Raw genomic sequence first — 27,474 nt, 5'->3', positions numbered from 1 at the left:
ATCCACCCACTAGACACCAGGGAGGGAGGAGAGGTCCCTTCCGCAAGGGCCTTAGCCTCCCCAAATATTTTTAGGCAATAGTCTTTCTGCCCCCCACTAGAAACCAGGGATTTTTTTTGTATTGATGTAAAGCCGGGGGCTGCCCAAAATGGGCATGACAATGCCCCCTCTCCAGAGAAATTCCAGTCTTCCTGTCGCCCCGGGGGGCAGACAGGGCCAGTAGCCCCAAATCTGCCCTGGGTGGAGGGGGGGGGGGGGGGAGAATGCCCACTAGAAGCCAGGGATTTTTTTTTAATTATTGATTTAGGGGTTGGGTCTGCCGAAGATGGGCATGCCAATGCCCCCTCCCCCCTCAGCAAAATTCCAGTAGTTCTGCCCCCCCCCCCCCGGGGGGGCAGATTGGGCAGTATTCCCCAAACTGCTCCCGGGAGGGCAGAAAGTCCACTAGAAGCTAGAGATTTAAAAAAATATATGATTTAGGGGTGGGGGCTGCCTAAAATGGCCAGGTCTAAGCCCCTACCCCCGACATTAAAATGCAAGTCTTTCTGCCCCCCCAGAGGCAGATGGGGGCAGTGTTCCCTGATCTGCCCCCGGAGTGGGAACAGAAAGCCCACCAGGGATTTTTCTTATTTTTTTTTTATACATAGGGGTGGGAGTTGCCCAGAAGGTGAATGCCAATGCCCCCACCGCAAAAAAAGTTGCCACAGTCTTTCTGCCCTCCCAGGAGGTAGATGGGACCAATATCCCCTTATCTATCCCCCAGGGGGGGCAAAAAGCCCACTAGGCATCAGGGAATCTTTTTTTTTCAAATTCAGGGGTGGGGGATGCCCAGAATGGGCATGTCACATCCCCCCCTATGAAAAATGCCACAGTATTTCTGCCCCCACAGGAGGCAGAGGGGGGCAGTAGCCCATGATCTTCCCCCCCGGGGTGGGGGGGGGGCAGAGAGCCTACTAGGTGCCAGCGATTACGTAGGCTTTTTTATACGTGGGGGTGGGAGCTGCCCAGAATAATACCCCCACTCCCCCCAAAAAATAGCCACAGTCTTTCATATCGGGGCAAACCCCCCCCCCCCCCCCCCATCCCCTCTAACCCTCCCCCCAGGGTGTCAGAAAGCCTACTAGGCACTGACATTTTTGTCGCAATGTGCCTACTTGTGAATTTTGAGCCCTAGCGCAGCCGGCACCTAGGGAAACCTAGAAAACCACTGTATTTTTGAAAACTAGACACCAAGGTGAATCCAGGATGAGGTGACTTGTGTGTCTCTCCCCAGGTTCTGTTACCCAGAATCCCTTGCAAACCAAAAACTTTGAAAAAACAAAACAAATGTTCCTCATATTTCTGTGATGGAAAGTTCTGGAATCTGCGTGGATCCACAAAATACCATGTTGTTTTGTGCTAGGTAATTTTGATGTCTCCTCAATAAGTTTTGGGCCCATGCCTGTCGCGGCTACTTGAGCCACCCACACGAGTGAGGTACCGTTTTTATCCGCAGACCTGGGGGAACGCTGGGTGAAAGGAAATTTGTGTCAGCCCAGTGATCCCACAACATCCTCCCACAAGAATTTGAGAAAAAAGGGATTTTTGCAGCTAAATTTTCGGTTTGCAGGGGATTCTGGGTAGGAAAACGGGGGATCCATGCAAGCCATACCTCCCTGGACTCCCCCAGGTGTCTAGTTTTCAGACATTTGTGGATATGGTAGGTTTCCCTAGATGTCCGCTGAGCCTGGGGCCAAAAACCCAGGTTACCCCCCTTGCAAAACCAGGTCGTTTTGTGATAGGTAATTGTGATCAGTGTTCCCAGTAGGGTGTGCGCGTGCGCACCAATGCTTCTCAGACTGTGTAGTGTTTATTTTGAAGCGTGCACACTGCGAGAGACCGTTCGCGCCGCTGCTTTTAAAATGCGAGCAGCTAGAAAAACAGCCACTAACCTATTGAGGGAGGCTGCGGATTAGACTGCCGTTAAGAGAAGAGAACGCAAGTTCCCTCTTACACGGCAGCCTGTGGGGGTCATAGGTCACAGCCCAAGCTTAGCAGCAAGTGGCTTTGGAGCTTGCGGCATACCTTTGGTAAAAGAGTGCGCTTGAGGGAAGATTGTGTACATGTTTGAAGGTATTCATGTTAATTGCAGTGGCGTGTGAGCGCTGCAATTAACATGAATACTTTCAAAAATGCACACAATCTGCCCCCAGCCGCGCTCTATTAACAAAAGGCATGCAGCAAGTCCAGAAGCATGGCGTGTGCTTTCAGAATCACTAATGTATATTAGTGATTCTGAAAGCAGACGCCATGCTTCTGGACTTGCTGCATGCCTTTTTTTTTATAGAGCACAGCTTAAAAAATGCACACAATCTGGCTTCAACAGCGCTCTATTAATAAAAGGAATGCAGCAAGTCAAGAAGGACGACCTCTGCTTTAAGAATCACCAATAGATATTAGCGATTCTGAAAGTACATGCCCTGTGCTCTACATTTCAACAGAAGTACAGCACCTCCTACATGCTGCTCCGTGTTTGTAAATCTTTTACACACCATACGAACAAGCTACTTCTGTGGTACTGTATATTGAGCATAGTGGTTACAAGAGCAGGAGGGGTGAATATGGTTCCGGAAATGGATTACCGCTTCCTGACTGTTCTTGTTAGCTTTGGATTAAATAGCCCTTGAAATCAAATTACCAGAAAAACAGACATGTTGTCAAGCTCACACAGACAAATTTGACGCCACTTTTGTTCTGGTTTGCAGGACTTGAGTGACCTACTTTTTCTGGGGCAAGTCCTATCCCCTGCAGGAACAGGTAACTTGAATATATTGCCACAGAAGGTAGTTCTTCAAGTTGTGCTGCATAGACCCGGTGAATCAAACACTACAACAGGGATGATTTCAAGCAAAGCCTGCAGTAAAAGCAAATATTGGATCACACACTTCTTTTAAGGCTTTGTGAGCATTTCTACTTTAATCCCTGTTTACATTATCATTTTACTTCTTGACAGATCTGTTTAAATAGCAATTTTTTAAGATTCAAAAAAGGGTATTCAGATGTCTTTTTTCTGCATCTCTAAGATGTATTGTTTGTTTTCAGCTTTCCATTAGAATGTTTCTAGGGACAGGCAGAATGTATTTTTGCGTCGCATTATTTTTAAATAATGAGCCAAATTAGATTTGCTATTTAACAAAACAAATTTTGCTTGATACTGGTACAGAATTGCTTTGACGTGTAATTGCCAACATGACACAACCAGCGTACGCCAGTCACAAACAAGAAGGCCTGCTCCCAGGGCCGGGCTGGCCATAGCGGGCAACATGCCTTTTCCTGTGAGGCTAGAAGTGTGGAGACTGGTTTTACAGCAGTTGGGGTCGGTTTTGCAGCAATGCTGCAATATCAGCCCCCAGTAACAAAAGCAGCAGGGCTGGGGACTGGTTTTGTTAAGCAGGAGTGCTTGACACTTTCCCAGCCCCTACCCACCAGGGGATGGGGGCCGGTCCAACAAAATTGCTGCTTTGGGTTCCCAGTCAGGCCCTGCCTGCCCCATCAAGCAGGCCTCCTGCATTCCAGTACCTAGGCCAGTTATCTGCACTATCAAGCAGAAACCCCGTTTAAGAACCCCTGTCGCTGCGCTCACATGCAGTCAGGTTCTTGGCGGACATAGCCTTGCCTGCAGCGCACAGAGACCTTTCACTGCTGCACGCACTGGAAAAAAATTAGAGGGATCATTGATTGTGATGGCTCTACAATACGTTTTGGCCCCTTCCCTGCTGCGGGCACTTGGCCCACCCACAGGAGTGAGGTACCATTTTTATCTGGAGATTTTGGAGAATGCTGGGTGGGTGGAATTTTGTGGATCCACACAGATTCCAGAACTTTCCATCACAGAAATGTTGGGGAAATGCTTTTTTTTTTACAAAGTGTCAGGTTTGCAAAGGATAACAGAACCTGGTGAGCGCCAGACAAGTCACCCCATCCTAGATTCCCTGGGTGTCTAGTTTTCAAAAATGTATAGGATTGCTAGGTTTCCCTAGGTGCCGGCAGAGCTAGAGTTCAAAATCTACAGCTAGGCACTTTGCAAAAAAAGGGTCAGTTTTCACTGTAAAGATGTGGTGTGTCCACGTTGTGTTTTGGGACAGGGAGTTCCCCTCAATGACATCTGTTAGACAGCTACGTGGGCATCTCTGCACACGTTCACAAAACACTACTGCCTGGACAGCCAAGTCTGCAGAGACAGCTTCTTTGGCCGTTCTGTACTCCAAGACTTTCTGGTGTGAACTTGGTTCGCAGACCCACCTCCGGGGTTGGTATTGCTGGGGTATCTATTCTAAGGTAAGGAATCTATAACTATTTGTCTCTATCAGATGAACAAGTTACTTACCTTTGGTAACGATATATATCTGTAAAAGACATAGATTAGTTATAGATTTCTTACCGCCCCACCCTTCCTCCCCGTTCTTATAACTGACTTCTAGGGTCAGGGAATCCCTTTCAGGGCCCTTGTTTTGTGCACCAGTGGTCAGTGTCTTGCATAGCTCTGCGCTTCTGGCGTGAAATGAACTGACATCAGCGTGCGAGGGCGGCGTCTAAGTAGCTACCATAACATCATCTCGACAACCCCGATGCCAACGACGAACGCGGAGCTGTCCGACGCCACCTTTCGATACGCAGGGGTACTGCTGATGAAAAATTCTCCGGATCCAGTCTGATGCCTGGGGGTAATTCTAAGGTAAGGAATCTATAACTAATTTATGTCTCTTACAGATATATCGTTACCGAAGGTAAGTAACTTGTTCTATAGTTATTCAGATATTACAACATGATTAGTAGAGAGGCCATGGGGATGTTGGCAGATGATACAGGTCCGATGTGCATTCCTGACAGCCCTCCCCTCAAAAGTCCCAATACTGGTCATAGTTTGGTGGGATTTTGTTGATGGAATCTTTGCACTAGCCGAGGGGCATGAACAGAGGAGACAGGTTCCAATGAATTCTCCTCAGATCCATACCCTTTCCATGCCAATAGATAGTGTCAGACCCCTCGTATCCTTTTAGAGTCTAACACCTTGGCCACTTCAAAATCCCATTTACCTTGACAGGGGGGGGGGGGGCGAGAGCGCGGTGGCCCAATACGAGTGGTGGGAATTTAGGATTGTACTAAGGAGACGTGAAAAACTGGGTGGATCTGGAAATCAGCCGGAACAGCCAGCTCTACGGTGATGGGGTTAATCTATTTTGTGATTGAGAAAGGACCCAGATACCTTGGATGCAGTTTACGGGACCCAGCAATGCGTAGATTTTTTGTAAAGAGCGACACCTGGTCTTCTGTTGAATAGTGAGGGACAGGTTGTCTGTGTTTATCTGCCTGATCTTTCACCTGTTGTTGATAAACTGCTAGATGTTGTTTAACCTGTGTCTGAATGTGTGTTAGTTTCTCATGATGATCTTGTACTGCGGGAACCAGCCCAGCATCATATATTTGTATGGTGGGGAGTATTTGGGGATGATAACCTTCTGGCAATAAAAAGGTGACACTCAATTAGCAGAGTAGACTGTGTTATTGTACACAAACTCTACCATAGGTAATGCCTTATCCCACTCGGTTGTCCAAGTAGTGATGAAACAACGTATGGTCTGTACCATTGTTTGTTTAAGCCTTTCCGTCTGCCTTTCAGTTTGTGGATGGTAAGCAGAGGATAGACAGACATCAATGTTCATAGATGAGCAAAAAGTACACCGGAACCTGGGGATGAATTGCTTATCCCGATCGAACAGGTTGGCAATCCTTAACTACATATTGTATAAACAATTCCGTCAGGTCTTTAGCAGATGGCATTTGTTTCAGGGGAGAAAATGCACAATTTGTGTTAAATAGTCCATATGATGGAATATCCATTGGACACAGGCCGATCAGTGACAAAATCAATACTTAACGTATGCCAAGATATTGGAATGAGTTGTAGGAAACTAGCAGGTGCGACATGAGATGTTTTGGATTGCACACAGGTTGGACATGTGTGAACATAATTTTTAACATCAGAAATCAACGTTGGCCACCAAAACTCCCTTTGACACAGTTCCATGGTTTTCTTGCTACCAGGATGTCCTGGTAATCATGAGTCCAATATAACACGGTGATACGTAATTCTTGTGTTGGGCTGTATAAACAGTCTTTATGGTACAGTAACTCCCCTTTCTTGGTGGTTTCAGGAGGTTGGGGCTCTTCCTGTTGTGCTTTTTGCACTTGTGTTAGGAAGTCTAGGGGGTGCAGAGAGCAATTATCTTAAGTTCAGGAATGATGGGACTAGATGAGGCTATATTTATTTCAGGACTGGGATAATTTAGTCATGATAAGGTGTCCGCTTTCTGTTGGTTTTTACCCGAACTATAAGTGATAATTTAAAGAATAAAAGCCAACGAAGTTGGCATAGTGTTAAAGCCTTTACATTTTGATAGAATTGTAGATTACGTTGATCGAAATAAATAGTTACAGCATGACAGGCTCCCAGTAAGTAATGTCTCCATTTTGGAACGCAAGTTTGATGGCTAATAGCTCTCGTTCAGCCACCGTATAATGCTGTTCGGCAGGGAGGAGTTTTTTAAAAAAAAATAGGCTACGGGATGTAAATGCCCAGAATCAGGTTCTCTTTGAGAGAGTACTCCCTCGACGACTATCTGGGCTGTGTCAGCTTCCACATAAAAAGGTTGAGTTGGATCCGGATAGTGTAAGATGGGGGCTTCAGTATAAGCTTTCTTTAGTGTCCGGAATGCCTGTTCTGCTGCTGGGGACCAGTGAAATGTAACCCCCTTTTTGAGCAGATGGGTAATGAGAGAGACGACCGAAGAAAACTGGGGAATAAAACACCAGTAGAAGTTGGCAAAACTCAGCAATCGTTGGATGTCTTTTCGGGATCCTGGGGTTTCCATCGTGTGAAATTACGGAACCCAGGAATTTAATGCTGGTAGCATAAAAGACACATTTGTCTAGTTTGGCGAACAGATGATGTTCTCGCATACGCTGTAAAACAGCCCGAACCTGGCCAATGTGCTCTTCGGTCGAAGATTAATACATTAGGATGTCATCGATGTAACATATCACAAAAACATCCAAAAAGTCCAGTATCACTTCAGTGCTAAAAGAATGAAATGCTGCGGGTGTATTGCACAACCAAGGGCTTCACCGTATATTCGAAAAGACCATATTTGGTCCGGAAGGCGGTTTCCCATTCGTCTCCGTCCTCAACTGTTATCAGTTGGTATGCGCCCCACAGATCCGATTTGGTTAAAATGGTAGAATTGCGTACTTGATCCAGTAAGACTGGTATGAAGGGTAGAGGGTACCTATTTTTGACCGTGACCTTGTTTATAGGTCAGTAGTCATTAAAGGCTGGGAGTTCATGGTTCTTTTTTGGGACAAAGAAGAGTGGAGAGCTAACAGGTGAAGTGGAATGCCTAATGAATCATCTAAGTACTCCTTTAAATAACCAGTTTCATGTTCCGACAGGGCATACACTCAACTACACGGCAACGTGGCTCCAGGGACCAAGTCTATCTGACAGTCATAAGACTGGTGAGGAGGTAGTTGAGTTACCTGTTTTTCTGAGAACACATCATAAAAATACTCATATATGGTTCGCAGAATAATTGGACTTGTTTTTTCAAGTGCAGATTCAGGACTAGTATTCCAAAGCGTTTGACACCAAACACGACATGATTTGATACAGCCATTCCAAAGTTGGCATTTACCGCGAGGTTATAATGCATTTAGGAGTATATGGTATGGCTGTATCACAGAACAGCCATAAGGAAGTATTTCCGAAAGCTGCAGAGGGGCTCAGCTCATGCTTGGGCACCCTCGCACATAAAACCAAGCACTCTGCCGTCAGGATTGTCAAGGCCTGCCATAGGAGTGGCTTATAGGTTTATATGTGTCTGTATAAGGTAGTGATATAGGTAGCCTATACCACAGTAAGGGGCGCATGCACACCCTTACCCAGGCTGCAGTAGCAGACCTGTGGTGTCATTTTGGAGTGCTTCCCAGGGGTGGCATGATATATGCTGCAGCCCCTGGTAGGCCTCTGAGGTACCTATGCCCTAGGTACATAGTATACCATATACTAGGGGCTTATAAGGCAATTCAGAATCCAATTAGATGTGTACCTAATGTACATGGAAACCATTTTAGAGTGGAAGCAGCTAGGCTGTGGTCCTGATTAGCAGGGCCACAGCCAGACTAAAGTCGAAAAACAGTGAAACACCAGCAAAAAGTGGGGGTACCCATGTGAAGGAGATCCTACTCTCCTACAGAGCTATGGGATACCCAATATGGCTCCAAACCCTGGGGTATCTCTATGAGATCAAACTGTATGTGCTCGGAATGCCCATCTGTGCAAATCATGGTTAATGGTGCCGTCAGGTGAAGAATCCAACCCGAAAATAACTCAGACCCATCAACAGCCCTCACTGGTTCAGGAGTGTTTTTCTTCAGGGTGGGAATATTTAGAGTGTTATTTGGTCAACCCAATATCTACAAAGTTCCATGTAGCCCCAGTATCCAATAGAATAGGTATTTCCTTTCGTACTTGGGTGGCGAAAAGCAAGGTCACTATTAATGTGAGATGACGTGGTGTATGTGTCATGGTGTTAGCCAGATAGTGAAACAAGGCCATGTTGCTTGATATGCTCGATAAGGGGGCCTCTGTCCTTATCGGGCCAGGGAGTTTTCTGACTGCGTGTTGTCTAAAGCATCAGTTAGACCCATCGCTTCTCATGAAGTGGTTTTTGCAAAACAATCTAGTGCAAAGTGCCCCGGGCAACCACAATATAAGCATAAATTCAAGCAACGTCTATGGTCTTTGTCGTCTTTAGAAAGTGGTCCCCTAACACTGCCAATCTACATTGGTTCAGAGGTGTCGGAGGAAGAGCTAGTACTGGGAGGTTTCCTTTTTCTCATGTTTTATTAGGACCATCCAAGCTACATACCCACAAGTTTATCCCCTCTTCGTTCACCTAGGCGATGGTCCAATCGGACCACCAAGTCAATGAATTTCACACAATCTGAAGGGGGGTCTACGATCTGGGCGAATACGTCCTTCAGCTCATCCCGAAGACCACAATAGAAAAGGGATGTTCTTTTTTCAAATGGCTGTTCGGTGTCGGCAATGAGTCTATTGAAGGAGTTGATAAATGATAATAAATCTTTGTTTCCCTGACGTAAGTTCAATAGTTTATTGTCGCTTGCTTGGATGAACTGGTGTTTGGCAAAGAGCTACAGCATTGTTTCTTTAAAACGTCCGAAATCGTGTAGTACTGGATCATTCTGTTCTACAAACACAATGGACCACATAGCTCAAGATAGCATGACTAGGCCGCAGCCTGCTTCAATTGATATCTGTTCATATTTGTAGAAAGAAACGTGTGCTTTTAAGTTCACGTGCACAAGAATAAGCTTTTCCACAAGTTTATGTTGACCCATCTGCTTTACCATTGCAGAAAATCAGCAAAATAGAAGCCGAATTCATGGTCTCTGTATTAATAAATTGTATTATTTTATGTTTCTCTCAAAGAAGCCATGTCCATGATGTTCCTTTCTTTGTAACTTTCAAGGTCCTTTGCTCGAGCCTTTCCTAGGGTAGATTTGTTAGTTGAACTGTCTATTGTATTTCTGTATTACATAAACGGCATGCCATTTACTTCAATTGCTATGCATACCTCATTTATTAAAATGCTGTAGAAGTAGGCGTTTTTAGATGTATCTTACTTGAATGTATCTTATGTATTAGAATATTAACTGGATTATTAGCATGATACATTGCTAGTTCATCCTTATTATTTCACATCTCTCCACTAAGAGCCCGATTCCGACTTTGGCGGTGTGGGAGCGGGGCCACCATGCCACCTCCCCGCGCCCACCTCTCCCAAGCCATGTGAGCACAGCCCGCTAGATTATGAGTTTTCTCGTGTCTGGCTGGCGTTTCTTTGCCGGTCCCACAGCGGTGCCTCTGAAAAATGGCACCACAATGGTAGCATTGAAGGCAGTTCCTGCGTGGCATGCCGAGCAGAGACTTGGGCCATGGCCGTGAGGCAACAGGGCGCAAAGGGCGCACAGGAGGCCCCCTTTGTTGCCTTTCCACCACGGTTTTCATGGCGGGCTCACCGCCATGAAAACCATGGCCAAGAGGAAACTCATAATATGCTTGGTAGTGCCGGAGCAGCTCCGCTAAGCATATTGCGGCCTCAGGACCGCCACGGATCAGCGATCCTTGGCAGTGTTGCGGCGGTTCCATGGCGTTTGGACCAAGTTGTAATAAGGCGGTCGGACCCCTGTTGAAGCATTAGGATTGCAGTCCTCGGACTGCCAAACTCGTAATTAGGCCGTTAATGTATATTACTTTTCTTTCTAAAATCCTGTAAAAAATTATGTTTTCGGGACATATGCCAGACCTGCTTTGAGTTTATATTACTTTCATGACTTTCTTTGACTTTTTAACTGTGCAGAATCTATGCAAGTCTTTAATTAGATTGATTCCTAGTATTTCAATCCACTTCTTAAGAGGCAGACTCTATATTGGTTCTCATGCTGAACTATACTCAGTTCTGGCTGCTTGCTTTCTTTTGAGGGTCACCTTGTTGATCGTCTCACATTATTCAATTTTGATTTACTATTGAGATATTGATTGCCATTGATTAACTAACTACTTCTTGCCTTCTGAAATGATAATAATTTTTAATGAACCAATGATGTTTATGTTAGAAACTGTATTGCATACGTTTATTTAATTGACTTGGACAGAAAGTCTCAATCCTAGGCATTAACCCTCTTAATAATTGTAGTCAGAGTGTTGAAAATAGTAATATTATATTGCATATTTGCTATTTTAGTGTGATTTAATAGATGGATAACACAAATTGATAAAACAAATTGACAATAGGAAAGTGCAGGATGTAGGCCTCACTTAATGTTGGATTAAATGCTGCCACTTCTCAGACTTTTGCATATAACAAGCACGTCTTCCCTTTTAATCCCTTCGTTTAACTATGAACCTACTTGGGGCCCACACATTACCAACTGTACATAGCTGTGTTTAACCAAGCTTCTTTAAAGCAGTTTTAGATTCTGAATGTTACCCATATGTTAGATGTGGGAATAAACCACACAGCTCAGAGTGCCTGGTGCCACTATAAATGTAACTTGAACCAATTTATAGAAAACATTGGGCAGTACTCTAGTAAAGAATTGGGTTACTCTTCTAAATATGTTATTTGTTCCAGCACTAACTGTGGAAGGGTTCCATAGATGTTGTTGGAAGTGTGGTTTGGATTAAAGGAGAAGAGATGTTAATAATGGAGAAGCCATCAATCTGATATTTTTTTCAGCTATCGGCACCGTCGCACAGAACAAGAGGAGGATGAAGAACTGCTGTCTGAGAGTCGAAAAACGGCCAATGTGTGTGTACGATTTGAGGAGTCTCCTTCCTGTGAGTAAAACTGTTTTAAATTCCAGAAAGGTAGAACCTGAAGTGAAATGCTATTTTTGCTATACTTGTGACTGGAAAATGAATGTTGCCCACCTCTATGGGGTAGTTGTCCACAGCCCAAAAAAGAGTGACAAACAGCACAGAGAGACAAGAATTGACAGTGTAATCTTTATTTCACATAGTTCATTCACAATTTTCCAGAAGTTTCATATGAATAATTGTTTACACATATGTACTCCACTGGCTCATATTAAAATTCAGTAACTGCATTATTTATATTTAGTGCCTTGTCTATCGAAAAGCAGGTGTGTGTGTGTGTGTATGTGTGTGTGTATATATATATATATATATATATATATATATATATATTCACTGAAAAAACCATAGGTTTCACACATGTTATAGTTAGCAGGACATTTCACTCGTGAAAAACCAATGAAATTCCCCCGTTATAGTTAGTGCAGGCAACTATAACTCACGCGACCGCAATCCTCTGCTGATGACGTCAGATATTACATCACTGTATTTAGACACTTATTTACCCATGTCGTCTTCCATTAATTTTTAGCTATACATATATTACAAATATTTTTTTTTCAGAAAAGCACATATGTCATCAGTGATGTAATATCTGACGTCATCAGCAGAGGATTGCGGTCGCGTGAGTTATAGTTGCCTGCACTAACTATAACGGGGGAATTTCATTGGTTTTTCACGAGTGAAATGTCCTGCTAACTATAACATGTGTGAAACCTATGGTTTTTTCAGTGAATTTGCAAGGTTTTTTAAATGCTAATTCCTAACTATAACGTGTGTGAAACCTATGTTTTTTTCAGTGAATTTCAAAGGTTTTTTAAATGTAAATTTTTTTTTTGAGATTTTTGTTAAAAAATTATATCCAACCTATGTATAAAATAATATATGTACTATATCCTGCATTATGGAATGGTTAATTTTTTTTAAATTAATGTTTACATACAGTTGTACATCAGTTATTATCTTCTACAACCCTTGAAACTTTTTTTTTTTTTTTTATGGATTTTTTGCCGTGCGCGTACGGTAAGCTGACGCTACGCGCTCCATACGTCATAAGTACGGTGCGCTTACGTGATACGTACGTGACGTACGTACGTACGCATGCGTACTTCTTCGGCAACGCGTACACGCATGCGCGTTGCGCGGAACCAATGTCGCGGTTATGTGGGTGCGTGTAATGCGCATGCGCGAGTGTGTCATACTTACGCGCTCCGTAAGCGCATGTTTACGTCACGTTTGCGCATGCGTACTAGTTTACGAGCGCGTAGCGTAAGCTCACGGAGCGCGTATCGTAAGCTTACGGAGCGCGCACGGTAGGTCATGTGATCCACAAAGAACACTTTTCATTGGTTTAAACTACTTTCAGTTCCAGAAACTTCCAACACCACACCCATTCCCCTCATTATTGCTTGAGATCTCCTAGGAGAAGGAGCTGAATTGACATTGAGATACAATGGCAGAACAGCAGTCCTCTTCTGAGAGTGAGCCTAGCAGCACCATCATCATACAGAGAAGGAGGAAACAAAAGGATTCTTTTGTGTGGGAGTATTTTACTTTTCCAGAGGGGCAGAAAAAGGTCAATGCTCCATTGGTCACTTGCAGACTTTGTGACCGTGTTTTATCTAGAGGAAATCCAAGGAAGAAGTATTCCTTTGGAAATCACTCTATGATGAGACACCTTAGGGATAAACATCCCAGGACCTTTGCTCGACATACTGGAGAAAACTCTTCAGTAAGTCACCGGAGCCCAACCTCAGAAGCTCAGCCGAGTACATCATCGGCAGCTCAGCTGAGCCCTTCCTCTGAGGTGGGAGCATCACCTTCTTCAGCTCCTCTGGACATTAACCCTCGATTTCGGAGGGTTTCAATGAGGTGTACAACGTGTTGTGGTCTTATTGTTTTTGGGGAGACCAGTGTTTCCCTTATTAACAAAAAGATAGACCAGCACGTTTGTAGACGTTCATAATATTCCCATTCTTTCTTTCCTCTATCCCTGTATTAACACAACGGCTCTTTTAAGAGCCAACCTTACCTCACAATTTTTTTTTTTTTTTTTTAATCTCTCCTTTTTGAAAAAAAAATTTCACCGTGCACGCACGGTACGCGTAGTCGCGGAATCGTTACGCGAAGTGCGCGGAATTTTTCCGTTTACGCCATGCGCGTACGCTACGCGCATTCCGCGATTTTTCAAAAAAAAATTACAATTAATTTTTGCCCTTGGGGGTCCTTCTGGGACCCCCTGACCAAGGCTAGGGGGTCAGGAACTGTCCACCCTGCCCCCTTTTCACGTTATCCACCTTTGTTTTTCACCCCCTCAGAGTGCGAGAGACAAAATGGCGGCCGACACTTCCTGGTTTCGACCGATTCGAATGTTTACTAAGATCTAACAACCAATCAGAATCGCGCTCGCGCACGGCGGCGTGCGCGTACGGTAAGCTTACGGTACGCGCTCGGAGCGCGCCTATAGATATATATATTGATTTAAATGCTATTTTCTCAGGAAATACTGAACAGATTTACACGAGACCTTCAAAAGGCACATCCCTGACCTGAGGGCTACCTCTCTGCCATATTTCAAGTAATTCTGTTCAGCCGTTCGGGCTGTAGCTGTGTCTAAAGGTCCTATGGAAAAATGCATGGGGAAAACGCGTTTTGGGACCCCCCTTTTTTCTCATCCCCCGCTTGACGAATCACCCCGAGACTTTCAGGGTAGGAGCTGAACGGAGCGCCCCATTAGTTTTGAAAATTTCGTGTGGATTTGTCAGCCGGCGCCAAAGTTATTCAGAATAGAATTTTGAGATTTCCTATGGAAACACGGTCCTAACTATAACTATCTACTGGCGACCGCCAGTAGATAATATATATAATATATATATATATATATATATATATATATATATATATATATATATATATATATATATTACCTACTGGCGATAGCCAGTAGGTAGTTATAGTTAGGACCACGTTTCCATAGGAAAACCTCAACATTCTATTTTGAATAACTTTGGCGCCGGTCGACGAATCCTCGCAAATTTTTCAAAATAGGTGGGGCGCTACGCTCCGCTCCTACCCTGAAAGTCTCGGGGGGATTCGTCAAGCGGGGGCTGAGATAAAAGGGGGGTCCCAAAACGCGTTTTTCCCATGCATTTTTCCATAGGACCTTTAGAACGAGCTACAGCCCGAACGGCTGAACAGAATTACTCAAAATTTGGCAGAGAGGTAGTCCCTAGGTCAAGGAAGTGCCTTTTGTAGGTTTGGTGTAAATCTGTTCAGTAGATTCTGAGAAAATAGCCTTTAAATCAATATATATATCTGAGCCAGCTTACGGTACGCTTACCGTACGCTTACGGTAAGCGTACGGTGGCGTGCGCGAGCGCGATTCTGATTGGCTCTTAGATCTTAGTAAACATTCGAATCGGCCGAAACCAGGAAGCGGCGGCCGCCATTTTGTCTCTCGCACTGAGAGTGATTTTTAAAATATCAAGCCCAAAAACATGTAAAGGGGCTGTTTTGACAACTCCCTCCCACATAGTCATGTTGAGGGAGTCCCCAAACATCCCCCAAGTGCAAAAACGGTTTTATTTTTTTTTCGGCAATTTCGCGGGGTACGCTTACCGTACGCTTACCGTAAGCGTACGGTAAAAAAATAAAAATAAAAAAAACACTATCCACACTTACCCCACCCCCTGTGCTTTTGGTGGCCGAAGGCCACCAAATGTACAGGGCTTATGTTAAGGGCAAAAAACACTATCCACACTTACCCCACCCCCTGTGCTTTTGGTGGCCGAAGGCCACCAAATGTACAGGGCTTATTATAAGGGAAAAAAACTTAGCATTTAAAAAACCGTACTAATTCACTGAAAAAACCATAGGTTTCACACACGTTATAGTTAGGAATTAGCATTTAAAAAACCTTGCAAATTCACTGAAAAAACCATAGGTTTCACACATGTTATAGTTAGCGGAAATTTTACTGATAAAAAACCAGTGAAATTCCCCCGTTATAGTTAGCGCAGGCAACTATAACTCACGCGACTGCAATCTTCTGCTGATGACATATGTGTCTTTATGAAAAAAAAATATTTGTAATATATGTATAGCTAAAAATGTATGGAAGAAGACATGGGCAAATAAGTGTCTAAATACAGTATTAGCATCAGCAGAGGATTGCAGTCGCGTGAGTTATAGTTGCCTGCGCTAACTATAACGGGGGAATTTCACTGGTTTTTTATCAGTAAAATTTCCGCTAACTATAACATGTGTGAAACCTATGGTTTTTTCAGTGAATATATATATATATATATATATATGTATGTATGTATATATATGTATATGTATGTATATATATGTATATATATATATATATTCACTGAAAAAACCATGGGTTTCACACACGTTATAGTTAGGAATTAGCATTTAAAAAACCTTAGAAATTCAGTGAAAAAACCATAGGTTTCACACACGTTATAGTTAGGAATTAGCATTTAAAAAACCTTAGAAATTCAGTGAAAAAACCATAGGTTTCACACATGTTATAGTTAGCTGGACATTTTACTCGTAAAAAACCAATGAAATTGCCCCGTTATAGTTAGTTCAGCTAACTATAACTCGCGCGCCCGCAATGCACTGCTGATGACGTCACATATTACATCACTCATGACATGGTCAGTGACATCACTCATGACATCACTGATGACATCTCAAATGACATCACTGATGACCTCACTGATGACATCATCCAGTGAATGTGGGTTTTTCTGAAAATTAAATATGTTTTATATATGTATATCTCAAGGTCGATGGAAGAATAAATGTGTATATAAGTGTCTAAATGGATGATTTGTTTTTGAAAAATTGATTGTTTAACTGACTGATTAAGTGTATCATAGTGAATACATGTTTTAGTGAGTAATGTTTTAATATGTATATATCTGTATCAGTCTCTTACTTTGTGTATAAGTGGCTGCATGGGTTGGTGAGTAGCTACATGGGTGTCTATATAGGTTATTAGTTGGTTTTTTGAGTATCAGTCTGAGTGTCTGCATGGTTCGGTGGGGGGTATTACGTAGTGCATAGGTGCATGAATGAGTGACTCACTGTTTGTATGTGTTTTTACAGACCATGTGTGCAGGACTGCATGGGTGGATGAGTGTGTGTATGGGTGTGTTAGTGAGTGAATGACTGTCTCAATAGTGTCTTTATGAGTAACTACATATGTTTAAAACTAGTATATGTGACTATTGGTGTATATATGTGAGTATATGCAAGGGTGAGAGATTGGAAGAGTTCCTGTATGAATAAGTATGTGTTTCTATAAGTGATTGTTTAAAAGACTAAGTATGTGTAAGTTTCCGTAGAAGTAAGTATGGTGGTGTGTGTATAACTGTATATGCAAGTAAATGTATGTTTGATTCTTTATTAGCACGAGTGACTATGTGTGTGAGTAACTCTATGGATGAGTGGCATTGTGTAACAGGATGTATAGGTGTATGAGTACATATGATGAGTGAGTACATGTATGAGTGACTGTATTGGACTGTTGGTGAATGAGTGGATGTGTATGTGGATCTTAGAATTACTGAAGAGGTTGTTGTAACTGGTATTGGTATGTCCATTTTTTTGAAAATTTTAGTCTCTATTTTTGAATGTGTGTGTCAAAGGTTATATTAGGGTGAGAGGAGGTCTGCCACTCTATCACAAGGATGATGTCATCAGTGATGTCATCAGTGATGTCATTTGAGATGTCATCAGTGATGTCATGAGTGATGTCACTGACCATGTCATGAGTGATGTAATATGTGACGTCATCAGCAGTGCATTGCGGGCGCGCGAGTTATAGTTAGCTGAACTAACTATAACGGGGCAATTTCATTGGTTTTTTACGAGTAAAATGTCCAGCTAACTATAACATGTGTGAAACCTATGGTTTTTTCACTGAATTTCTAAGGTTTTTTAAATGCTAATTCCTAACTATAACGTGTGTGAAACCTATGGTTTTTTCACTGAATTTCTAAGGTTTTTTAAATGCTAATTCCTAACTATAACGTGTGTGAAACCCATGGTTTTTTCAGTGAATTTGCAAGGTTTTTTAAATGCTAATTTTTTTTTTTTCTTCTATTTTTTCTAACATATTTTTAATTTAATTATCTTACCTTTTATAAAGACTATGATTAAATTTTTAAAATTCTTTAATATGTTTTTTTAAATATATTTTTTAAAATAAACATGTAAAATTTATTTGCAGTACTTTTTTTAAAAAAAAAATATTTTTTTAGTACGCGTACCGTAAGCTCACGGTAAGCGTACGGTTTACGCAACGTCCGTAATCTATCTACGCTGCTTGCGTATAGTTACGCACTTTGCATAGCCGCGCGTACTGCGCGTGGGACGCGTGCGCGCTTACGCCACACGCGCACGTTACGCGAAAGTGTCGGGTAGTGACTGTTATGCGCATGCGCGCAAGCGCGTGTCTTTTTTACGCGCATGCGTACTTTTTGCCGTAAGCGTACCGTAAGCGTACCGTAAGCGTACGGTAGGTCATGTGATCATGAAACACAACTTTTGATTGGTTGAAACTACTTTCAGTTCTAGAACTCTCCTACACCACACCCATTCCCCTCATTTCTGCTTGTGATCCCTTGGGAGAAGGAGCTGGTTTGTCTTTGGGATACGATGGCAGAACAGCAGAGCTCTTCTGAGAGTGAGGCTAGCACTAGCAGCACTGTCTTGAGGCAGAGAGCGAGGAAACAAAAGCCCTCTTATGTATGGGATTATTTTACTTTTCCTGAAGGCCAGCAAAAGGTGAATGCACCCTTAGTTACTTGCAGGCTGTGTAAGCGTGTACTTTCTAGAGGTAATCCTGACAGGAAGTATTCCTTTGGGAATCACACCATGAAGAGACACCTCCAGGATGTACACAGAAGGACACATGGTCATCTTTTTGGAGGTAACTCTTCAGAAAGACGAGCCAGTACATCCACAGTAGCTCAGCCTGGACCATCATCTGCAGGGCTGACTCCTTCTTCTGCAGGTCAGGTGAGCCCTTCATCTGTGGGGGGAGAATCTCCTTTTGCTGGCCCTCTGGAAATGAACCCTCGATTTCGGAAGGTTGATATTCATTGCACATTTTGTAAAGATCTAATTTGCCATAGGGAGACCAGTTTTTCCCTAGTGAACAACAAAATAGATCAGCACATTTGTCGCTTTGAATAATTTTCCCATGCTTCCTTTCCTCTGTCCCTGCATGAACACAACGGTTCTTTTAAGAGCCAACCTTATCTTTCATCTTTTTTTTACATATGTTTTTTAAAACTTTTTTTTTTTTTTTTTTTACCGTACGCGTACGGTGCGCGTACTTTTTTTTTTTTTTTTTTAAAAAACACTAAAAATCATTTATCACATTACATTGTCCTTGAGAGACTACAATTATTATTATTGACTTACCATACTCACTGAAAAAATATTTATTCATTTGTTTTTTTTAAAAATAGTTTTAAAAATGTTTGTAGTTTTCGAAAATTTTCTATATCTATCTGGAAAAAAAGAAAAAAGTATTAATATTTTTAAAACATTTTATAATACAGTACACATATTTACATTTTTTTCCAAAAAATATTTTTGCCTTATTTTTGCTGTTTTCAGAATATATTGCATTTCACTATAAATTGTGAAAGCAATTGCATTCATCATTTTACAGCGGGCAAAAAAAAATACCAATCACAAAGATTGTATTAAAAATGCCCTGATTCTTTTGTTACTTAAACTTAACATTATAGAAATGCATAATATTGTAAAAAAATATCATCTAATACCAATAGTTATTTCTTTAAAATACCGTCTGATATGTTTGTTTCAGAAGTATAATCACAATATTATATCTCAAATAACTCCAAAATACATCTGATTTCATTTCCTTTAGACCAAATAGTAATTTTAAATTTTTTTTTGGAATAAATTTCCAACGGTAAACCAATAAAATTCTAAAGTTTAATTTGTCCAGATCTCACCGATTCTCTGTAACATTTTGGTTCACGAAAATTTTTTGAATAATTTATTAAGTCCACAATAGAATTGGTTACTTTTCCACATGGCCAAATAGTAATTTTTTAAAACATTTTTGAAAAAATTTCCAATGGCAGTCCAATAACATTCCAAAATTTAAAATGTGCAGAAGTTACCGATAATCTCTAAATTATTGGTTTTTCAAAGTTTCATTAAAAATTAAAAAAGTCCACATTACAATTGGTTATCTTTCCATTAGGCCAAATGATAATTTAAAAAATCTTTTTTTTACAAAATTGCAATGGTAATCCAGTAAAATGGTAAAATTGTTTTGTCCAGATCTTGCCAAGTCTCTCTAAAATTTAGGTTTCAGGAAGATTAGATAGGAATTTGCTAAATCAAAAGGCAAACGTTGTTTGAAAATCAATTGGGAATCATTACACAGTGTCCAGCCTTTTTCACATTTAAGATAAACTGTGTAATGTCCAGAAGTAACAGTAGGTCCATCATGGAAAATTATTGCAACAGTTACAAAAGTTTTTCCTGAAATTGATAATTGCTGTCCTGTAAACTTCTTTATTAAAGTATCCAATTTTGAACCATCAGCTCTACATCGTTGCATCATTAAAATTACATACTGTCCGTATTCCTTTAAAATTAATGTTGAAAACATGTCAGAATTACACTCACCACATTTCATGCTATGATTAGCATCTTTAACTAATTTTGCAAAAGTGACTGTTTTACTCTCTGGCAATGTCAAATAAATAAACCTTTCATTATCAACAATAGAGCCACATATATTATAACAATTATCACAACTATGTTCCCATTTATAAGAGAGACCAAAAAAAATGTCAATGGGAACTCCTTCTTCTTCCACTACCTGAAGAAAATACATCAAAAATTCATGTGCATCTTGCTGTTCATTTTGAGAAAACTGTGTTCGTCCTGAACATACATCTAAAAGTTTTCTAATGTCAGTAGCACTTTCTATTTGAGTTTTATCTTTACTCAGCTTTTGAAAAAGGAGACTCAGCTCTGAACAGAATCTTTTTCCCTGATTTACTATTATCTGCTCTTGCAAACTTTCCAGATAAAATGCAACATTCAGCACTACATTTGCGTAGCAGTTGACACCAGAGCTATTTTCAAAATGACATCCTACAACCTGTTCTTCATTTTCCTTTTTCTTTTTGCTTGCAATTACATCACTCCTCTTTTTTTTCCTCTTCTCTACATCTTCACTACAGATATTCTCATTTTTTCTTTTACGAGAAACTACACGTTTCTCCAACACAGGATACTGACCTAAATGAGGAGCATAGCTTCTTCTTAATCTATTATACTCCTTTACACAGTTTGTATCAGCACTAACTTTTGACTCATCAAAGTCTATCATGAATAAACCTGATAATGTTTTGACTCGTGACAAAGCAACATATGCCATACCTTCTTTGAACACAGTTGAACCAATGTTCACAAATGCACAATCTACAGTCAATCCTTGAGACTTGTGAATAGTTACAGCATATGCTAGAGAAAACGGAAACTGCTTCCTACGTACATATAAGTCTTTCACAAGCATAAAACGAACTGTACAACGACAAATATCTTTAACTTCATCTATCTGATCAAATTTTATTTTTAAACATTCAACTCCTTCTTTTTTCTGGTAATTAATAAAACCCACAACTCTTCCCATCGCTCCATTAACTAAACCTTTCTCAACATCCAAATTTCTCCTTAAAAACACTCTACAGTTCATGCAAACATATAGATTTTTTTCTAATCCAGCTGTTTTGGAGATGTTCTTCTCTAGTGAGTCCAATTTATTTTTCAGTTTGCCTGTTACTGTGACAGTAATTCTTCCATCCTCAATTTTGTCCACTGCTTCCAATTTCCTGATCTCTTCCTTTTCCAATTTCAAAAGCTCCTCATTGAATATTGAGCATTCACGTAGAGTTGGCATTAAGCAGATGACACTTTTGTTTTCTGCAATGTTCTTGTATATCTTCTCTGCAACTATTTCTTCCTTTGGAAATAAATTATGTAGCAGCCGACTCTGTAATGCTTTTTTGCCAACTTCTGTCAGTAGTCCAATCCTGATATCTTTCAGAATACTTCCATATTCTTCATCGTTTGCTTGCCTCATATTAGTAGTAAGTTCCTTGTACTCAAAGAAGGACCAAATATTTGTATTTCCGATGCTTCCCAATGACTTCTTCGTGTCTTCATGTGTCACAGTATTAAACACTGGTTGTCCTTTAACTGGAGTAAGTTGCAAAAGATCTCCAAAAACTATGACGTGTTTTCCACCAAATAACATGTCATAGTCTGTCTTCAAAATTTGCTGCATTCTTAAATGCACAAAGGCAAGCATTAGGTTTGATACCATGCTCACCTCATCAATAATGAGAACTTGCATCTTCTTCAATACTCTTGAAACTTCCAAGGATGCTTCTCCAGTTAGCTTGTTGAATTGTATTTTGTTCTCATGCTCCACTGGTAACATTAGCAAACGATGTAAGGTGATTCCTTTTATGTTATATGCTGCTAACCCAGTTGGAGCAGTAACCACACAAGACAAAGTAGAATCCGTTTTTTGCTGTAGGTAGCTTCTGATGACTTTTATTAGGAAACTTTTTCCAGTTCCAGCTTGTCCGCTTACATACATCCTGATTGGATGAAATGATGTGCATGAGCACTCTTTTTTTACATGTAGAAATCCGTGATCAATTTTGTTTTTGATCTCTTCATAAATTTGTTGCTGCTCTTGATTCAGTTGTCTTTCCAAATTTTCTAAGTCTATAAATTCTTCTTGAGCTTGATTCATAGCCGTTTCCACTTCATTCATGGCTATTGATGCTTCATTTTCAATGATTGGTTGTCCTAGGGGATCTTGACTGTGTGTTCCTGAACTTTGGCTGTCCTGAGAACTGTCTCTAGCTATTTCTGCTGCAATTGTAGTTTCCTGTTCAATTTCTTCATTTAACATTTGCAGATAAGTTGTGAATGTATTGCATTGTATGCTGTCTTTGCAAGCATTAAATGAATCTTCATAGCTTTGAAATTCTCCCAGTAGTTCATCCTCTGTACGCCATGGTTTAAACAACTGTAAAAGAGCCAAGTAGTAAAATTCTTTCTTGTCAGTAGTGTCGCAACTCAGCTTCCGGTGATTTATCAAACTTCCTTTTGTTTGCTTCACCAAACATCCTTCTTCACCAACGACTTTATATTTTCCATTATTGATGTCTTCTGTGGCTTTCCTTGAATAAATGTAGTTCTGCAGCACTTCATAGAGACACATGTTCTCCAGATGTTGACTTCTCTTGGGATAATATGTGTCCAACATGTTTGTTTTCAATATATCTGTACTTTCTGGGTCATTCTCGACCAAATATTCAATTTCTCCTACAGATTTTAGTACCCGATTTCTCATTGCTGCAAGGCCTAAACTTGCCCAAATTATTCTTCTTGACTTCGAGTAGAGACTTGCAGAAGATAACCTATCTGAACATTCGTAGGATCCAATTTCTCGATGCGATAACATCTTCAAACTGAAACTGTACAGCTTCTTACTGACAGTCTTCTCGTGAGAAATCTCTTCCCACATTTCCTTCAATTCTGTTTTTTCTGATTTCGTAATGTAAGACGTTACATATCGTGCAACAGCAATGGAATTGTCAGCTACATACTGTATATCCATGTTAGCGTTCCACATGGATAAAATGACTGGGTTGTAGTCATTTATATTTTTTGATTCTTCTTTTCTTTTAAGGTTGTAGGTATTCTTAGGTGATTTTCTTGTGATAGTATGTCTCACAGCTGACATAAAACTGTTTACTCTTCCATTTGAAAGAACAGGTCTAGGAAATCCAAATCGACATTTAGTGTAGTATTTTTCTTTGCTCTTGTATTTCCGTCGACAGTATTTTCCACACCGATGACTTTGGAAACGTAAAACTTGCTCCTTTAACTTGTTCTCTTCTGTGCTTTTTGGTATAGCACATGTTGCATATTCTTGAATGTAAGATAACACTGCTTCATCAGCATCTGTTCCAAGCTTTGGGGCATCCTTGATCCACAACAGCATATGAATATGAGGAGCACCTCTTGCCTGGTACTCTTTTCTCCAAAAGAAATCCACTACTTCTCCAAGGGGTGGATTTTTTTTTATTGCAGATGAAGGACATCATAGCCTCAAATCTATGATTGAAATATCTGCAAACATTAACCGGATCCAATGAGCACAGTTCTCCTGCTGTCTTGTATTCGATGTTTTTAATGTTTGAATTGGCCTCTCGTAGAAAATCCAGTAAATCATCCCAAGCGTACTCGGCACAGCTTAGGGTAAGGAACCATGTTGGTGTTCCTAAATTCCGTAACATGCATTTTAGTTCACCATGGCGTCGGTACCAATATTCATTTGTCCCACGCTGACAAGCCATCAGATTGATCAGTTGTGTTTCCAAATGATCATCTCGGTGCTGCACTTTCTCCATAAAATCCTTAGCAGACACATTTTGTAAATGTACTCCACTTTTTAAAATGTGATTTACTGCATAAGACAGTGCAGACAAGTCGCTTTCAAATAAAAGATGGAACAAATAAGGAATACTTTGTCGAAATCTGGGATCTTCAGCATATAGTCTTGTAGTCCGATACTCTGAAGCTGGAATCTGTTCTGGACGTTCATCGTATCGTCCTCCTTTTCCTTTAGGAAACAGCTGAGGAAAACATCGAGCTTCCAAGCTCTCCTCCCATACACTCACAGGAGTTCCTTTTGCTTTCTTCATCTGAAAGAGATCAATATTGTCTCCCATAACTTCTTTCGAATGAAGAGGATGTATGCTAAAATGTTCATAAATTTCTTCTTCCTTTGACTTGTCCACTTTTTCAATTTGTCCAGTTGGTGTTTCTGTGTCTTCTTGAAAATCTTCTTCTTCTTCTATATAAATTGATTCATACCATTTGTTATTTTTTTTCAAATACAAATTTGCTCTTTGTACTTTCCGCACATCTACCAGCTCCTGCCAAATCTTCTTATTCTTTGTAGGTACACCATTAACCAGAATAATTAATGGTTCAGTTTCCAAAGTATCCGCATCAATAGTTTCCATATTTTTTTTCAAATCCAAGGGCAAATACACCACTCTACCTTTTAAACCTCTCAGTAAATCTGAAGGAGGTAATTTACCAGTTTTGGGCTCCATACGTACTATGGTCTGGAACGGATGAACACATTGAATGAGTATAGACTCATATGTATTTATTTCAGAAAGTTCAGCAGGAATAGCATCCAATTCTAAATTATTATGTACAGCTCTGGTCGGCATTCTATTTTCCTCTAACTTGTTGTAACAGTATTTACAAATACGCTGATCTTCACCCAATTCAAAACAATTTTCTAGAAATATATATGTGGCAAAATCCTTCCACTTATAATTATCTTCATTTTCACTCTTTCTGTAGAGATCAACATTCCTAGTTTGTTTTCTATAATGAGTTCTGCGGCAACAAATACAAGTAACATTTGGTCTTTCATTAGAGACTATTGCAAATTTTGTTATGTGATCATTAAATGTCTTACTTACAGAAGGTTCTACATTCTCTTCCACTTCTTCCTCATTTACTGTGTCCTTCTCTGCACTGTTTTGTTCAGGACCAAAGTAACAAAACTGAATTTCATCAACAACCTTCTCTACATCTGATACCGTTCCTCGGAACAGAGCCCTATTCAATTCATTTAACTTTATTGCTGGACTTTTGGCAAAATACAACCGTCTCACAAACTTTCTCATTTCAGTATGATGAACAGCCAGCATCCTAAAATGATGGAAAACACTATTGCACACTTTTCTAGATAGACAAGCCAGAGAATGACCCTGCAAACCAGTATTCTCTCTCACTCTGCATGGATCCAGACTTTGAAACACCTTAATCTTCTGTTTTACACTTTTTTTACTATATTCTCTAAGAAACTCTCGAAATTTGTCAATAGAATCCTGACGCACAGTGCAAATACTACTACAATTCCAAGTGTACACTGGGGCTTTAGGACGTCTCCCCATTGCCTCATCTGCCATCACTTGTACCTCATCTCTTGGAACCATTATCTCCTTCTCCATTATGCAACCATTTTTCACTTCGTAAGCACGACCTCTGGTGTCAACTGCATGCAGCAAACTATTACTTTGAAAATAGCTCTCTTCATTAAAAAAAGGTTCACTACTTGAACTATGCATCCACTTTCCTAAAAACACTTTACAAAAGTTTGTTCTGTTCACTACTCTTTTGCTTTTGCTTTGTGATTTCAGTACATTAACCATTTTATCTAATGTACGCATCCTATTCAAAATTAATATGAATAGTTTCCTTTTTAATTCTAATGCCTTTGCTGCAATGGCTTCAATTTCTTTTTTTCTCTTGTAATATTTTGCCTTTTGCTTATATTTCTTCACATCCTTTATCAAATTGGACATAACTCTTCTCTGAAACATTTTTCTACGTATCTCTTTAAACGCTGTTTTTCTGTTTATGTAAATCTTTTCAGTTGCAGAAGGTATATTTGCATTAACTAAATTCTCAATTTTTTCCTGTTCTCTTCCTTTTGTAACATTCTTTCCAGTACAGACATTTTGTACATTTTTCTTTGTTTTGAATATATTTTTAAGAAATTGTTTTTTCTGCTTACCAGAAGATTTTTTCTTTTTCCCAACATGAGCATCTTCTACTAACTTTGGTCCTCCAGTTGTCTTCAAATATAGTTTTTTTTTTAGCATTTTTTGAACTCTGGATTTTGTAGGCATCTTAAATTTTGTTCACTGCTCTTCAGCAATACCTGAAAAAAACTAAAAAAAAAATCCTTTATTGTATTTAAATATATTACTACATTTCTTTTCCCAATAGTCACAAAACGAAATTTCTTTGCCAATTTGAATGCACACAAACTGCTCTTTTTTTTGGGCAAGTGAAAATCACTTTTACAAACTGTCACATTTTGAAACCACTTTTCAGATTTTTTAAAAAGCCCATGTCCAGAGTGCTACACTCCAGCAAGGGCAACCAGCCTTAGTGATGCTGAATGTATTTGCATTACAGACTGAAACCTGAAAACCCCACTCGCTTGTAAATACTGTGCATGACTATACATGGCAAGCACATGGGTGTGTGCTAAGACTCTGCTTCTTCCCCCAAAAATTCGCTCCCCCTTTCCATCTAATGCAACTGTGAAATCACCAGAGCAAGACGCAATAAATCTCTGCCTATAATTCCTCTCTGCACACAGAGTCATGTTTTCACATTAGTCCCAAAACGAAATTTCTTTGCCAATTTGAAAGCACACTTACTGCTCTTTTTTTTTTCGGCGCAAGTGAAAATCACTTTTACAGACTGACACATTATGAAACCACTTTTTTTGATTTATTTAAATGCACATGTCCAAACTGTTTTTTCAGACCACCACCATGTGTATTCTCGGTGACTGCCTACACTCCAGCAAGGGCAACCAGCCTTAGTGATGCTGAATGTATTTGCATTACAGACTGAAACCTGAAAACCCCACTCGCTTGTAAATACTGTGCATGACTATACATGGCAAGCACATGGGTGTGTGCTAAGACTCTGCTTCTTCCCCCAAAAATTCGCTCCCCCTTTCCATCTAATGCAACTGTGAAATCACCAGAGCAAGACGCAATAAATCTCTGCCTATAATTCCTCTCTGCACACAGAGTCATGTTTTCACATTAGTCCCAAAACGAAATTTCTTTGCCAATTTGAAAGCACACTTACTGCTCTTTTTTTTTTCGGCGCAAGTGAAAATCACTTTTACAGACTGACACATTATGAAACCACTTTTTTTGATTTATTTAAATGCACATGTCCAAACTGTTTTTTCAGACCACCACCATGTGTATTCTCGGTGACTGCCTACACTCCAGCAAGGGCAACCAGCCTTAGTGATGCTGAAT

At 40.4% G+C, this 27,474-nt stretch overlaps 1 protein-coding gene across 2 annotated transcripts in view; it reads left to right on the top strand.

The window, feature by feature from the left end:
* The window catches only part of LOC146829460 (SWI/SNF-related matrix-associated actin-dependent regulator of chromatin subfamily A member 1), a 1,967,301-nt gene that overhangs the window by 364,776 nt on the left and 1,575,051 nt on the right, over positions 1–27,474 (top strand). For both annotated transcript variants that reach the window (XM_085608144.1, XM_085608145.1), the window contains one exon: positions 11,361–11,461. In XM_085608144.1, the coding sequence (XP_085464270.1) occupies positions 11,361–11,461 (101 nt within the window). The remainder of the gene's footprint in view (positions 1–11,360; positions 11,462–27,474) is intronic.

This window comes from Triturus cristatus, chromosome 5_2, assembly GCF_964204655.1.
Source record: "Triturus cristatus chromosome 5_2, aTriCri1.1, whole genome shotgun sequence".
Lineage (NCBI taxonomy): Eukaryota > Metazoa > Chordata > Amphibia > Caudata > Salamandridae > Triturus > Triturus cristatus.
Note: the sequence above shows the minus strand (reverse complement) of the source record. Positions and strands in the feature narration are given on the sequence as shown.